At 38.6% G+C, this 17,653-nt stretch overlaps 1 protein-coding gene across 3 annotated transcripts in view; it reads right to left on the reverse strand.

The window, feature by feature from the left end:
- The window catches only part of Mybl1 (MYB proto-oncogene like 1), a 35,629-nt gene extending 18,974 nt beyond the window's left edge, over positions 1-16,655 (reverse strand). For 2 of the 3 annotated variants that reach the window (XM_028864537.2, XM_028864536.2), the window contains exons 1-6: positions 16,187-16,653; positions 7,761-7,866; positions 7,048-7,119; positions 4,995-5,087; positions 2,204-2,424; positions 432-606 (exon numbers count right to left, since the gene is read on the reverse strand). In XM_028864537.2, the coding sequence (XP_028720370.1) occupies positions 432-606; positions 2,204-2,424; positions 4,995-5,087; positions 7,048-7,119; positions 7,761-7,866; positions 16,187-16,206 (687 nt within the window). In that variant the 5' untranslated portion in view covers positions 16,207-16,653. Of the gene's footprint in view, positions 1-431; positions 607-2,203; positions 2,425-4,994; positions 5,088-7,047; positions 7,120-7,760; positions 7,867-16,186 lie in introns of all 3 variants that reach the window. The other variant, XM_037206410.1, reaches the window with a different exon arrangement.
- Positions 16,656-17,653: the final 998 nt, after the last annotated feature.

The raw sequence follows: 17,653 nt of genomic DNA on the forward strand, positions 1-17,653 counted from the left end.
AATATCAATATTTACTGTTCGCCAAAGGAATGTTTAAGTGATGTCTTACTGTTTCTCCTTTAAACTGTTCTATACACACCCGTGAGACAGGCAATGTTACAGTTGCACAGAACAGTGTTTGAGGAGAAGCTACAGGAGTGTGAAAGCACATCCTTATGTCCACTGGAACATAACTACAAAGAATTAAAGAGTAGTGCGATATGCACATACTACATTTCTTAATGTCAAAATCACATGTAAAAGGAAACTTTTAAATAAAATTTGTACTGAAATATTTGTCAAATTTATGGCTTACTTTTTCAATTTGGAAACTTAAATGTCTGTGTCACTGCCCAATACAAATTTTACTTGTCCTAAAAAACCAAGAACCTTTCCCATACAGCAACTAAAGAAACTGTTTTTAAATAATAAAAATATTAAAAAATATGTGCCTGAACAGGTATGTAAAACTGATTCTGGGTTTGCAAATGGTCCATAGTCGCACAAGGTTTGTGTTGGAGTTTTGATGACGAGCGCTCTGATTTTATTCCATCTTGTAAGTAGCCCTCCTGCTCCACTTTTCTTCGCATCGTAGAATTCCAATGATTTTTGATAGAATTATCAGTCCTATGAAATGAAAGTGTATCGTTTTAAAAGGAAAAGGAAGTCCACAAATTTGAGCACCATATATAAAACACATTTTTACACCTGGTGAGATTAAGTATTTAAAAGGTCCCTGCTATCATAGAGTTTAAATTCTTACTGAAAGCACAGCAACAGGAAAGACAAATAACTAAAATAGGATGAGAAGTGAGTGAGTGGGGTAGTTTTGGTTAGGGGCCCAGGAAAAAGCTCTGGTGAGCTGATTGTGAAGCCGAGGTCTGGAAGTCGAGAATGACTAGCAGTACAAGAACAGGAAAATGCCAGGTACAGGGTCATCTGAAGCCTGTAATCTCAGCACTTGGGAGACTGAGGTAGCAGGATGGGAACTCAAGGCTAGCCTGGACAAGACAGCAAGAACCTGCTCAAAAACAAAAACAGAAGAAAGCCTGGATAAAAGGCATACCAAGTGCAAAAGCCTCACATCAGGAAAAGGAAAAAAGAAAAACAAAAAACTATCAAAAAAAATGTAGAGCTAGAGATACAGCTCAGGAGTGAAGTGCTTGCCTAGGTATCTATCATAAATGAGGTCCTGGGTTCAATCCTCAATTCCATTTTTTTTAAAGTAAAGTAAAGGAAAATACAAATACAGATTGGAAGTATTCTTCACCATTTCTTAGAATATTTTATTTATAGAAAATGAGTTCATCAGCTCCCTTTTTAACCCAAGGTTCTCTTTATAAAGATAAATTCCATTCTGAGTAAAATAGACACTTATTAGAAACCTACTTTGCTGAAGCACTAAGCTAGGCTCTACACAAAGAAAAAGGTGCATAACATACTGAATATATCAGAAGTTCACAGCCCAAGATTAGCAACTTGGATGAAAGAAAATATAATACTGTGTCTTAATTTCCTATGGAACAAAGATATTGTTTCCTTTCATATATTTCCAAAGTATACAAAATTAAGAAGGAATACGTATGAAAGCATAGTAGTTACTATGAAGTACAACACAGACAATTATAAAGCATGAGGATGTATATTCTGAGTGAGATGTGAAGTTGCCCAAGGTAGCTGGTCTGCTGTGCTAGCGACTGCCAGAAAGTATCTGAACAGTACAATGAAGAGTATACTTAGCATATCACGGCCTTTGAGGAAGATGTTATACTTCAGCTACATGGACTGAAGTACTGCTTTCACAGCTTAAAGTATACCATAATTAAGAACTGAATTTCTTTAACATACTTTCACAATAATTTATTTCAATCAGTGTATTTGCAGTCCCCTAGCCTGGTGCACAGTACCTAATGTGAAAGAGATCTCTAATTTAGGTTTCACTTCACCAGCTTGTACAAGGCTTTGCCTGACTGGCAATAATATGAAAACATGACTTGTGGAGTAGATGTTGTTTACATAATTTAAAGGTCTGAATGTTTTACTGCAGAAATTAATCATATTCCTTACCACAGAATTTATTACAAATGGTCCCAAATGGCTGCTTGTATTATGTAGTCTAAATTATAAATAAAAGAAAGGGGTACTTGCAAATATAGTTAATAGTAAGGTAGCAAAGAACATGTCGAAGACCAGAAAAACAATGTACATTCATCTTCATAAGCACCTTCCAGGAAGTAATTTAGCAATTTCTGCCCAACGGTTTCCCAGCCGCTTGTGTGCTTCATATATGATCCTGTCTTCTTCTTCTGTCCAAGAAGATTTCTTTACTTCAGGATTCAAGTGATTATGCCATCTTTCTCTGCACTGCTTGCCTATTCTTCCTTTTAAATGTTTTGCAATTAAAGACCACCTTTTTGGTCCATATTTCTGAACTAATTCAATAACCTAGGAAGCAAAAACAAAGGTTGAAAAGCCATTACCATGACAGAATTTCAAAATGTAACTCAAGCATGTCAAGGCTGGGGTGGCCACACAGAGTTTGCTGAGTGTGCACAAGGTCCTAGGTTTGATCTCAAACACCTCAACAACAACAAAAAGGGAAACAACTCCAAATCAAGAATTCCACTCAAAATAAATACATTAAATTTCAGCTATAACTGTAATTCACAAAAAGTAATTTTACTAATAGCTAATCCTCCAACATATAGCAAGTTCAAAATTAATTCCCAATGTCAAAAAATTCAAGGGGCTAATTAAAGTAACTCATAAGCTAAACTATTTTCATATAAAATTAATTCAAAATAACTATAAATTTTCAGATTTGTCTTTTCTATTCTTACACCTTCAAAAAAACAAGAGAAAATAAGCTTCAACACAAAGTTGAATAAGCTCATTAGGAAGCAGGGAAGAGCTATAATTACTGGCTTTTCATTTCCTCCATTATCAATCTGAAAAAATGCAGTATGTACATTTTCCCCTACATTTTAAACTTGTTTTTAGTTTACCTAAAATTAGAGTAACAGTTTATCTCCTCAGCCTGCCTTACTTCACTGCTACTCTGACCCACTGTCAAATATCATAATCATTCTACATTGATGGGTTATTTAAATTTAACACCTATCAATGTTTTTGTGATATGTATGTACTTGTCATATTTTGAAAATAAGGTTTAAAGATTAAATGTGCAGCTCTGGTTATTGTTTTTGTGCTTGTTTTCCCAATACTAGGTATGTTTAACAAGTGCTCTACCACTGAACTATGGTCCCTTTTCTTACTTTCTACTTTGAGACAGGGTCTCAGTAAGTTGCCCAGGTATGCCTTGAACTTGCAATGCCCTATTTAGACCTACTGAGTAACTAGGATTATAGCCAATGCCACCAGGCCCAGCTATTAAATATCTTTTTAAAATATCTTTTAAAAGTTCCCACATCGTATTTTTTTAAATTATTATTATTATTATTATTTGCATGTTTGTGTTTTGTAAGTAAGAGTATAAGCACATACAAACCATGGTGACTGTCAGGAGGCAGTTCTCTCTTCCCACTGTGAGTTCAGGGATTGCACCGAGGTTGTCAAGTTCATACAGCAAACCACAAGAGCTTGTGCCAGTTGAGCCATCTCACCAGCCCCAGATCACACTTTTCAAAACTTATCATTGGCCATAAAGAAAAATCAGACCAGTCCTGAGCCTAGTGATACTTTCTATTTCTTTGTTCCTATGGGTACTAAGAATGCTCTAATTCCCCAAGTACATTAGCAATAGGCAAGCTCTAAAGGGCTAAAGTTATAGAGAAATTCCTAGTATAAGGCAGATGCTTCTGTTCTTCAACAGGTTTTATTGCACAAATAATTGGGTTTTGTATCACAAACCCTCTGGAAACATGGAAACATGATGTTCTGACATTTATTTAATCCTGGGTTCATTTAAGATCAAGAGGAAAAATTACAAATGATTTCCTTACATATCAAATTATTGAGTGTGAAGATAAAATTAAAATTCACTTTTAATATTAATTAAACTATGCCTTAAATTTTGCTAAACCAAACTTTAAAGCATTCTTCCTTTTTTAAAGCCCTCAGAAAGGACTGTATTCATTATATATGGTTTCACTCATTTTTGCCCCCCCCCTGGGGGGGGGGACGGACAGGCAGGGGTTGGGAGGGAAGCTACATTTCAAGACATTTAACAGTCAATTCCTACGCACACAGCCCTCAAAGAATAGTACCAAGTACTCAAAGTATGAACTGGGAAAATACTCAGTTATAAAAGTGCTTTCCTTGCAAGCATGAAGACCTGAGATCCATCCCCAGAAACTACATTTAAAAAAAGCTGGACACACTAGCATGCACTCGCAATCTCAGGAACAGGGAGGCAGAGGGCAGGTCTGTGATGCTCACAGGCCCACCAACTACCCCTACTGGGCAAGCCTAAGGCCAATGAGAGACCTTTTCATAAAAAATGTTGGATGACACTGTCTTGAGGACCACCACCACCTATGGTAGTCCTCGGGCCTCCACATGTACGTACACAACACATGTATGCCCACCTCCAACCCTAGCATTCACACACACACACACACACACACACACACACACACACACACACACAACCACACTTTATGTGTTGAAACATGTCAATAAGAAAATAAATCTAGCTGGGCAGTGGTAATGCACAGAGAAACCCTGTCTTGAAAAAAAAACAAACAACAAATATATAAAAATAAAATAAAACAAATCTAATAAACAGTAAACAATCTAATTAATCTAGTCTACCTACACAGTGACATAAAGAATATGAACTTGGGGCAAGTGAATGGCTCAGCGGCACTCGTCCTTAATGACCTGAGTTTGATCCCTGAGACCCAGACGGTGGGTGGAAGTAAAGAACTAGCTCCCACAAATTACCCTTTATCTCCATAGATGGACTGTGGCATGAGCATGGTGCACATGCATGTATCCAAACATATACACAAATGAATACTTAAGTTTTTTTCAAAAGAATATGAACATGTTACCCTCTGATCTTCTTCTTTAGTCCAAGGACCCTTTATCAATTCTGGATTTAAAACCTTCTGCCATCGGTGTTGGCACTGAAAATCAGAACGGTTCTGAAAGAATTTGGACATATTTATTATTGAATAAATGTCTCCCAGGAAACAAATTAGCCCAAATTTAAGTATACCCATATGAACAAAAGATGAATCAACAGTATATTCAATATCAAACTTTTACATGTATTATTTAATTTACATGCCTAAAATCCCAATTCTGTTCTTTTAATTAATCACAAGTTTAGACTGAAAATTAAAAACAATACATTTGTAATTAAGTATGTACCTCTATACTATCCTTTATAAGACAGCAAGACATATGCCATAAAAAATTAATCCAGAATTGAGAAATAAATGACAGTAGGCAGAAAACTATATGAAGTGGATATATGACTTTAAACACAGCAGGTCAAATTCATATAGTACAACAGTTAAAAAAACAACCCTAAAGGTATCACTAAACTTTAGATGGTATTAAAAGTATATTTATAAATGATGCTCCTTCAAATTATCAATAAACATGAAACATTTTTATACAAGATATGCATTATACTTCAGTTAAGTGGACTGAAGGTTGACACTTCAAAAAGAAAATGAACTGGGGATATAGCTCTGAGATATAGTGTTCCACTAGTATGTACAAGGCCCCAGGTTCAATCTCAGTACCAAACACACACACACACACACACACACACACACACACACAGAAAATGAAACAAAGTAATAAATAAATGAAGCCTTATTTCAATCTATTCATGACCAAGTATCTACAAAGTATTGCTCAGATAATAATAAATAATGACTAATATTTTGTTATCAATTTATAATTTGTAAAGCTATCTGTTCATATGCTAGGAAACAGATAATCTAAAAATATATAAGGAATATATATGGGATATATTTAATAGATAAGGTATGTGTGTATATATATATATACACACACATATATATATGGTATATAAAAGGCCTTAACATAGGTCAGCATTGATAGACGGAAGCCATAAATAAGCTCAGTTTCAACAAGTTAATAAAGTCTGGTGGTAAAAGGCATTAATAGAGAATATATATATATATATATATATATATATATATATAGAGAGAGAGAGAGAGAGAGAGAAGATATATATTAATATATATAGAGAGAGATCAGCAGTAAAGTTCTTGCTTAAATGTACAAGGCCCTAGGTTCAATTCCTAGCATACCAAAAACAAAAACATAAAAAAATTTATCACATATATTTGTAAAGTCCTACTCAAACTTAATGCCATTTTTGTTTTATGGCAGTAGTCTTTTTAGGCCTCTGGATAAATGCTATACAGGTTGAGTATCCTTTATCCAAAATTCTTGAGACTAAAAATGTTTCAGATTTCAGAGTTTTTGAGATTTGGAAACATTTACATATATATAATGATATATCTTGGAGATAGAACAGAAGTCTATAGCCGGGCGGTGGTGGCGCACGCCTTTAATCCCAGCACTCAGGAGGCAGAGCCAGGCGGATCTCCGTGAGTTCGAGGCCAGCCTGGGCTACCAAGTGAGTCCCAGGAAAGGCGCAAAGCTACACAGAGAAACCCTGTCTCGAAAAAACCAAAAAAAAAAAAAAAAAAAAGAACAGAAGTCTATAGAGGAAACTCATTTATGCTTCATATCTACCTTATACACATAATCTAATAATTTTATATATTTTAAGCACACCTAGCAATTTTACTGTGACATATTACATGAAGTAAGTGTAAAACATTCTACCGTGGCTCTATGTCAGTATTCAAAAATGTTGTGAATTTTGAAGCACTTCAGATTTCAGATTTTTGGATTTGAGGTACTCAACCTGTACTAGAAAATTCCTTTCTAAACCATAAGCAAATAACTACAAACATACCAGAAAAAAAATTAACCAGCTGTTTTAAGGAATGAACCCTAAACTACACAAATACATTTCTGAAAAAAATAGACTATGTAAATCAATGCCTTAAGTAAGACATGTTATTACAGAAATACATTTCCCATTTCACTTACTTGAAGATGACTAGCAATTAGAGCCCAATCATCAGTTCCATGTTGTTCAACCAACTTCTTTAACTTGTCATCCTATTAAAGGAGACATAAAAATTAAAAATCTTTCCCCACCCTCTATGTAGATGACATTCTCATTCTCTCAAGTCATATTTGGTACTCTTTTCTTTTAGTTTGTTTTTTGTTTTTGTTTTTTTTTCGAGACAGGGTTTCTCTGTGTAGCTTTGGAACCTGTCCTGGAACTCAGTCTGTAGCCCAGGCTGGCCTCGAACTCAGAGATCTGCCTGCCTCTGCCTCCCGAGTACTGGGATTAAAGTCATGTGTCATCACCAGGGCCAGACTTGGTACTCATTTTGAGAAAAACTAGTCACTATCACACAAATCCCCCTCTTACTATACTATTTCAGTAAATCCTAAACAACCAGTTGTTTGTATCATTGATTTGTCCTTTGTTTTTTTGGTTTTGTTATTGTTTTTCATGACAGGCTTTCTCTATGTAACAGCTCTGCTGTCCTGGAACTCGCTCTGTAGACCAGGCTAGTTTTGAACTCAAGAGATCCACCTGCCTCTGCCTCCACTGCCTGGCAATGTCATTGATTTTTTTTAAAAAAGATGTACAACTGAGTTGATAATTTGTCCTCACTGTTTTTATTAAAATGCCACTAATAGTATTAATTGATAAATATGAGCCTAGTAAATTTTGCCAGGCAGCTTACCTCATCTCTTGTCCATTTTACTCTGTTCCAGAGTTTTTTCAGTCCTTTTTGTTGAGGTACTTCATAATCATGATCAGCATACTGAAGGTCGTCATCCTCATCCTCACTACAAAAGAACATAGTATGCAAGCTCAACTTTTTTATTTAAATTATTTAATTCAAGCACTGAATCTGTATATGCAGGCATGACTAAAGAAGCTACTCAGAATAAACAATACAATGTAAAGATTAATCAAAGTATAGAAAACTAAGTCCTAAAAGGGAAAGATGGGAACAATAGGGGTGCTGGAATACATGTGACATGAAAGCAAAAGGGACTATTAGGGGGAAGGAAGGAGACCTGTGAGGAAGGGTGAGCAAAGGGAAATCAGCAAACTACAGGCTCAGTGAGAGACACTACCTCAAAAATAAGTTGGAGTATAAGGAGGAAAACACCCAAGATTGTGTTCTGTTCTCTACAAGTGCACATGCACGCAATTGCACACACACACACACACACACACACACACACACAGAGAGGGAATAAAATTAAAAATAATGGTTGAGGACATGAGATGACCCAAGAAAATTGATATAGTAAAAAAATCAGAGCCTGAGTTTGCATGGAGTGAAAAAAAGAAAAGGGAATTTTAAAGACTGAAGCCCCAAAATGGGGCAAGCATCCATGATTATCTGAATTAGAAGATACTAAGTATCCAGAGGATTGAAAAAAGTAGGGAACATCTGAAAATGGCACTCACTAACATTTGTTTAAAACTCTTTAAGTACCAAAGAGTATGGCCGTCTATTTAAAAATTTCACAACGGGGGCTGGAGAGATCCTTTAGGGGTTAAGCATACTTGCAGATCTTACCAAGGGCCTGGGTTTGGTTCCCAGAACCTACATGGTGGTTCCTAGCTGCCTATTCTAGGGGACCCAACACCCTTTAATGGACTCCCCAGGCACCAGGCACACACACACAGTACACATCACACACACACACACACACACACACACACACACACACACACACACACATTTTTTTTTTTTTTAAAGAAATCTTGCTAAGCATGATTTAATCCCAGCACTCAGGAGGCAGAAGCAGATGGATCTCTGTTTGAGGCCAATCTGGTCTAAATAGGCAGTTCCAGAGCAGGTGAAGCTACATACTGAGATCTTGTCTAAAAAATTTTTAAATAAATCATTAAAAGAAAACAAACTTCACAACTATAAGAGCGGAATTTTGTCACTATTGCCATTTCCCAGAGTTAAAAACACTTGGACTTAGAAAAGTAACTTCTTCCCAAAGTCTCACCAAATAAGGCATGGCTGAATTCTAAAGCTCACTGTCCAACCACTTTAGTATATATGACACATTGGGAAAATGGGGAAAGCATACTAAGAAGTTACCAAAGGCAAACCTCAAGTGCCTTGTAAAATGAGAACAAGGTTCAAGTTGTAACTTTATAACCTTAAACATACTAACCTCTCAGGACTGTAAGATGACTATAATATCACCTACCTTGAAGAAAAGATGATTTAGTATTATGTAAATAGATCATCTAACAGTATTTAAAATTATTCTCCCTTACTAAATTTAACTCCTAAAAAATCATTCTGATTTCAAATATCAAGTTTGAAGATTTGAGTATATTTAGTGCAATATATGAATAACTTTTAGTACCTAAATGTAGTACACAAATTCAGTCTTACAAAATTTAAATCAAGCTCTGGATTTTATGCACACATAATATACCCTTTGTAGGAACACCTAATTTCCTATGACTTGTCAAATCCATTTGACCAAAATCTTCCATATTTGGGCAGACAAAACATCAAACTCCTCTAGTCTCTTAGCTATGATGTCTATATTGTAACAACAATCTGCTAGTCCTTAATATTGTCGTCAAACTATGCCTCAAACCAATACACAGGTTTAATTAAAGAAAATACCTACTAGTAGCAGCCAATATCTACAATCAGAAATATCACGGGATTAACCAAAAGCACACAATAACATGAAGATGCTTCAAGGTCCAAGAATTTCAAGTTTCTAAGTAAGCTCCTTAACTGGACAATGCTCCATTCTGTAGTTTAGAGTATCTGCTCTTTCTTTATCTTAATGCTAATCACATTTGCCAACCTTCCCAACCAAACAGTAAGCTCAACAGTATAAAGACCAAGGTTACCATGTTCACCTCCCAAAGTAAGCACAATACCTGTCATTCAAATATTTGTAAAATCAATGAATGATTTTCTTATTCTTCCTTCTCTCCTAACTGCTTTCTACTACAAAATTTGCAGTATTCCATTTCAACCCATCCAAAATATCTGCCTGGCTCAATACCAGTGTGATCTCAAAGTGGATAAAAGAAAGCAGTAGAGGGCAGGAGAGGGAGGAGACTCTAGAACAGTGGTTCTCAACCTGAGGGTCATGACCCCTTTGGGATAACACATCAGTTATTTACAACAGTAAATATTTTCAACAGTAGCAAAATTATAGTTATGAAGTAGAGGTGAAATAATTTTATGATTTGGGAAGGTCACCACTACATGAGGAATTGTATTAAAGGTTTACAACATTAGGAAGGTTGAGAACCACTGCTCTAGAAAGAGGAGAAAGACATTCTTTTTTGTTAAAATCCAAATGTACCTCCAAGTGATAGAATTTTAAGAAGTAGAACCTGCTAAAATAAACTTTTAAAGGAAATTCAGCACACACGGGGTTGGTTGAGGGTATCTAAACCTAGCCTAACCTTTCCTGGAAATGCCCCAACAACATTACCACTTCCTGACACCCCAAAAAACTGTCAGGCATGCTTTTCACAAGTTCTCTTCATCCTCATTCCTCTCTGGTCTCAAGAGCTTCCATCACAACATATTCAAAACTAATTTTTAACTAAGTTATCTCTATGCCAAAACAAATTTTAATTTAGAAATATGCCTGTATAGATCTTTAATAACCACAAAAATATCTATATAACATCTTATCTGTACAAAATCCACCTTAAAGTTCTTATCAACATATTTAAAGGATATGAGTTGCAAAAGTGTTCCTTTGGTCAACAAGTAGTCACCAAGGAGTAATTTTTCTAAAACCTTGTTCACTTTAAAACTCTGTTCTTTATTTTTTGCCTGCATACTCTGTGAGAAATTTCTATTTCTTCATGAGGTTGTACTGTTTTGCACTTACCCTGGTCATCAGTTTGAGACAGTGAGCTATATATACAGTCCACTCAGCATTCAGGAAGCTGGGCTGAGTGGGTGAGGTAAGGACAAGGGAACATTACAGTAGGATTCTTAGAATCATGTACCAGTGGGTCTTTCCTAGCATTTGACTAATCTACCTCTTAAGTTTAGCACCAACTTTTTTGTGCATGGGCTTTTGTTTTGATTTTTGTTTTCAGAGATGAGTGTTAAACCCACAGCCTTCTCTATGCTAGACAAGAATCATACCATGAAGCTATAATCCCTAGACCCAAGTTTTTTCTATGCACATTTGACTGTTGGAAACATGGTACAGTTTCTAGTAACATAACAAACAAGCCTAGAAATATATCAATTTCACTAACTGTAACAAGAAAATGCCTAACTCTGCTCATGATTTACTAAGAAAAAGAAGGGAGTGATGGGGCCAGCAAGATGATTCAGAGACAGCAGTGTAGGCTTGACAACCTAAGTTTATCTCCAAGACCCACATGGTGGAAGGAGAGAACTGACTCCTGAGAACTGTTCTCCGATTGTAGCACAAAAGCATCTGCACATGCACGCGTGCAAACATATATACACACAACTATAAAAAATAATTTTAAAGAAGAATAATCTTCAAACGTAACCTTGTCAAAGTTCCACTTTCACCATTTAGCAATGAAAAGATGCTACTGCTCAACAGCAGTGGTTAGAAACTATAGACAGATCAATCATCTTTCAATGCTTTACAGCATTTGGGGGCATTTTTACTGCAGAAGTCAGTGCTGGTGATATGTACAACTGAGCTTTCTACCATGTAGTTAAATGAATGAATGATTTCTACTCTAGCATGATTGACCGAGAGGACAAGAGAAGTAGATAAAATACTATTCTAGTTACAAACCAAAGGTTCACCAATCTAAGATTTGGTTTCCACAATCACTGTTATTGTTCTTATTTAAGTCAATAAAATTTCTTTTTTTAAAGTTAGTGTTGCAAGCTTAGTTGTTATTTTCTTTTTGGTTTGGTTTGGTTTTTGTCACAACATCTGACTATCACAAGGTAACCTTGAATTCACTACTAATCTAGGCTGGCCTTGAACTAATGATCCTCCTTCCTGTCTTCCAAGAGCTCGTATTACAGATGTGCACTGCCACAACTGACTAGAAACTGTTTTGTGGGCAAATAAAATGAGGAAGCTGATTATGAAACAGCAAAAAGAAGCATAAAAATATCTGTAACGTGTTAGGCTGGGAAATGGTTAAGAGTACTTTTACATTGGGGTATAAGCTAATAACATACAATAGTCATGACTTTACTTGTGAATCAATACACAAAATTACACTTGGTTTTTAAGATAAAATGTTTGGGAGAAGTACAAACTAACAGACAACCTAATAAAGATGAGTTAAACAAAGAAATTTTACTTTTTTAATTTACTTTTACTGAAAAAGTAACCTCTAGTTTGAAATTAGCAAAATTAAAGAATTTGTTTAGTAAAACTGCTTCAACTTGATCACATTTTTAATCCAAATTTCCTTAAATCTCAAATAGTTATCATAATAAAAAATACAAAGCTGGTCATAATGGCTCATATCTGTAATTTCAACACTTAGGAGGCTGAGTCTGGAAGATTTTCATGAATTCAAGTCCAGCCCAGGTAACATAGTGAGATGGTGAATTTTAAGCTATCCAGTACTACACAGAGAGACCCTATCTTAAAAAAAAAAATCTTTGTTATACTTTTTGAGGTTAGGGCAACTGTATATTTAATTATTTTCAGTTCAACTGCACTCAAATTATGAGAATTTACCAAGTTAATTTAACAAAGTGAAACTAGGCCACCCAGTGGTTAATATGGTAAACTGCATGCATGAATACTAGCTTCCACCTCTAGACTGCAAAATAGTATTATTAGAGTAAGACAAAGTTTGACTTCAGATAATCCAGGCCACTAATATTACAAACACTGAAATAAATACTGAAAAGAGATCTATATAACTATCCATAAACAAAAACAATGGACAATATATTTCTAATTCATTTAGAGAATGTATATTTTTAAACAAACAAACAAAAAAGGTAACAAAAGTTATCAAAATAGCATACACATATGCCAGGCGGTGGTGGCGCACACCTTTTATCCCGCCACTCGGGAGGCAGAGCCAGGTGGATCTCTGCGAGTTCAAGGCCAGCCTGGTCTACAGAGCAAGATCCAAGACAGGAACCAAAACTTACAAAGAGAAACCCTGTCTCAAATATATATATATATAGTATACACATTAAAACTATAAGCTACCTTACATACTAAAAAGTCCAAATCCCTTATATTAACAAATAAAAACTGAAATAGATTATATCTGCTTTCCCAAAATAATACTGCTAAAGATGAAGCTAACTGGAAAATCCTTTATCATAGTTTTGTATACATTCACTTCCACTCTTGTTTCTGGAAAAAACAGCAAACTTGCTACACACATACACACAACTGCTTACATACTACTAAGAAAAAACTTCCTGTGTAGAATCTAGCTTTCATCTTATCATTTTAATTTAATCATTGGTCATCTTAAGTATAAATATCTTAACCTGTACTTAGTAAGTAGGCTTTGCAACATCAGAATTACTGTGAGTTTATTTTTAAGTGTTTAATTGGCCTTTAAAAACTAGACTGGGGCAGTAAGATTGCTCAGCAAGTATTTGCTACCAAGTCTGTCAACCTGAGTTTGATTCCCAGGACACACATAGCACAAGGAGTGAACTAATTCCATATAACTGCCCTTCACCTTGCACACACTGGCACAAATGCACACATGCATGCATGCACACACATGAAAAAAAGGATAAAAATTCTAAGTACTAAAATAAAAGTGCACTTATTTTTACATAAAAAATGCTTAAAAATCAAATGCATGTTGTTAACAGATATCCCAATAAAAGAATGAACTGTAAATTACATCATTAAGACCCCCATTGGGTTCTAAAATTATTTTAAGTCACAATACTACATGACCTTTTTCTATATGCAAATCTCAGTAACAGACTCTGCAGCTTTTAAAAAAATAAAAAGAACCAATATCTTTCAGTTATTTCATATTTAGGTTAAACATTTTCTGCTCTTAGCTAGTTTGCTTTGTTTTTCAGATCACAGAGAAAGAGTCTACTATAGAATTTATGCCTATATCCTTATAAAATTTTCCATAAACATTAATAAGTGTTTGTATGCTGGAGATCCCAAAGTACTGAATGACTTTGTTTCTCTGTTATAAATTGAACTCATCTATACTAAGATTCTTAGCCAAAAGAAAAATAGCATCTCTTAATGAAAAATATTTTACCCTCAAATATTTCACGTTATCCTCTAATATACATGAGTCATGTTCAGATATACAAGGAATTTAACAGCCCATAGAACTCACTAAAGAAAACCCAAAGAAGCACACCAGAGATGATTTCTTACCACATCCTCTATCCATATACCCCAGAGAAGTGTAATTTCACTGCAGCACAATTACTCCAGACTTACAACTCTTTACACCATTCTATATTGATTCAATTAACTTCAACTAACTGGCAAGAAATAAAAATCAACAGTACAATAAAATGCTTAGAGGTCAAACTCACAGTACTGTTAATAAAATAAATTACAAGAAGTAATTCTTAAATCATTTCTCCTTAGCCTACTATTAGGAAGCAAGATCAACTGTGACATGAAAATGCAAAAAACTGAGAGAAGAATGTGACACTCATATGTCAGTATTTAACAGTGAATGATGACAACCACGACAGAATTAGCCAAGATACTGTTTCAAGTAAGATTAACAATGATTCTAAGTAGATAATGGCACACAGATATACACAAGGTTCTCTTGGCTTGATACATTCACTTGTCACTTTACAGCATTTCAAAACACTGTTAGACTTCAAAATTCAAAAAGCCTAAAGCAGTACCCAGCAATCTTAATTATTTCTAAATTTGCATGTTTTCTGAAGATGGGAATGTTAAGTCCTTAAAGTTGTAGACCAGCAGTTCTTACCTGCATGCTCCTATTTCATTTCCCAAAAGATAAGTGGCACGATCCGTAGTCATTTTTGGTTGTCCAGACTAGGGGGAAAAGGGCTACTGTCTTCTACTGAGTAGAGGTAAGGATGCTGCTAAAAATCCTACAACTATCTAACACAAAATCATAACAGTGACAAGGTGGTGTGGCTGTCCGTGTATGCACATTTGTTCCACTTCAATGTTCAATCTATTCTGTAGCTGCTACACATAAAGTAATTATGTATAAATTAAATTTATGTTGATACCTGCAGAACCATCTTACATGCAGCAGATGCTTAATAAATGAACAAAGCAAAGTATTTTATGTGTAGTTATTTTAAAGCTAAATCTTCAATGAATGACTCCCAGTACTAAGTTCCAACTCAGGAAATACAACTCTTAAGATTTTGAGGCCACGGATCTAGGTAAATGGAAGTATTTGTAAAATCTGCTAAACACTTCTCAGGTTTCTTTAATACTGAAAATCGAGACACTAGGTTTTTGTCACCTGATTATTCCACACAATTTAGGAGTAGCTATTTACATATATTGTATAAAAGTTAGGTTCGTAAAGACATTCTAGCACATCTTTCAACAACAGCAACAAAATTGTGTCCTGCTTGTTATAACACAGATACAGTCAGAATCAAACATGAACACTCGGAATGCACAGTAACTACGACACATTGTTTTAGTATCAAGTCTACAAGAAGGTAACAACCTAACAATCTTCTCAGAAGATACTGAGAAAAAAAGCTCAGAACAGCAGTATGGGGATGACAGAAGAGATTTAGCAGGTCCCCTTCTTAAAAGATTTCCCAGAATGGTGCCCGCCCGCCCGGGTTTGTCACGGAGATCCTGTTTTGATTGGCACGGTAAGTCGGGGGAGAGAACCCCAGTTTCCAGTCTGGATCCAGGCAAACACAGCCACTTCTCCTGGAGTGTCGCATCCCCCGAGGGGACACAGACTTACCTGAGAAGAACCCCCGTACGTGGGTGTGAGCAGTGGGAGACTCCAGGCAAAGGAGCGACCACTTGGGAGTGTCCCCCACACTGCGGTCCGGACTCTCCTCGGGGGATGGATGCGCTCCGGCCGCGGGCCGACGCCGGTGTGGGGCAGCGGCAAGGAAAACCTACGGCCAGGCCCGAGCGGGCCTGAGTGGGGGACCGGCGGCCACGGACCGCTAGGCCCGGGCCGGGGGACGATGTCACCCACCTGCGCGACCTCTTCGCCATCCTTCAAGTACCGCATAGGCGCGGGCTGGGCGGGGACGCGGGTCAGCCTCCTCCAGCCTCAGGCGAGTGCTCGCTCTCCGAGACCCTCCCGCCGCTTCTCCCCGGCTCCTTCCCTCAGGCGGCCGAGAGAGGACCGCAGGCCCGGTCAGCGCAGGGCCAGGCGGGACTGAGGGACGAGACGGGTGGACCGAGACCCGCCGCTCCTTCCTAGCCGCGGCCCGGCCCGGCCAGGGATGCCCTCGACATGTCAGGAGGCGTGCTCCCGCCCGCCGCCCCTCCCGCCGCCGCCGCCTCCGCCTCGGAGCTGCCGGCCCGGCGCGGCTCCGTCACGGGCGCCGACCCCCGCCCTCTCCCCGCAGCGAGCAGCTCTGCAGCACTCGCAGCCTCCTGCAGGGTTTTGTCCGCACCGCCGAATCTCGCGCCCAGCCTCCCTCCAGAGCCGCCGTTTGAATCTGCGCACGCGGCCCCGAACCTCATTGGCTGGCGCGGCTGCGCGCGCGGGGGGCGGGGCGGGAGCCGGGGGCGGGCGCGGGGGGCGGGGCGCGGGGGGCGGGGCGCGGGGGCGGGGCGCGGGGCGCGCGCGCGGTGGAGGGGCGGGGCGGGGCGTGGGGGGCGGGGCGCGCGGGGGGGCGGGGCCGGCCGGGGCTGGACCGGACTGGAACTCGCGGGAGTCCGCGGGGAGGGGGTTGGGGCAGCGCCGCCGCCGAGCTGACGGGGACCCGGGACGCCGTCGGAGCCGCACGGAGGGGGGGGGGGCGCCGCGGAGGTTGCTGGGAAGGCGAGTTCGCGGGGCCGGAAGCGGCGCCGGGACCGATCCCGCCGCGGCCACCTCCTCTCCGGAGCGGTGCGGAGCGCGTCCCCGGGGCGGGGGACCTCGCGGGCCCTGGTTCGCGCGCTGTGAGCCTCGCCACTTCGGGGGCGCGGTCTCCCGCTGCACCTTCTGGCCAGAAAAGTGGCGCGGCCGTTATTTTTTAAGCTTGCGGGAACTAGTTCTGCTCAGAAATGACAGGGAAAGTGGCCAAGACCCTGTGATAGCATCGCTTGTCCCCCCCCCAAAAAAAAAATGAATAAAAGTACGACAAGGGAAGACGTTGCTATCTGGAGACTTGCGTGGAATGGGAAAGGGTTGGTGCTCAAGAAGCTGAACCACGACTTCATCTACAAAGGGCGCGGGATGCGATGCGCGCTGGACGGGTGGAGGAGCCCGGAGCCCGGGAACTGCCCCGGAAAGCTGGGGATCTTGCATAAGGAAAGGAAACTTCTTGCAGTTTCAACTTCTCTAACAATTATGAATTACGCGGTTAAAGAAGCATACCAAGAGATTATTAACTGTGAAGAGCCCAAATTTGCAAGGCACCATGCTCTACTGCATAGAGTGCTGACCCACAGGTTAATATTGTAACAAACTGACATTTTTGCTATTTTGAAACTGTACGCTTCGTCTTTT

The sequence above is a fragment of the Peromyscus leucopus genome, chromosome 5 (assembly GCF_004664715.2).
Source record: "Peromyscus leucopus breed LL Stock chromosome 5, UCI_PerLeu_2.1, whole genome shotgun sequence".
Taxonomy (NCBI): Eukaryota; Metazoa; Chordata; class Mammalia; order Rodentia; family Cricetidae; genus Peromyscus; species Peromyscus leucopus.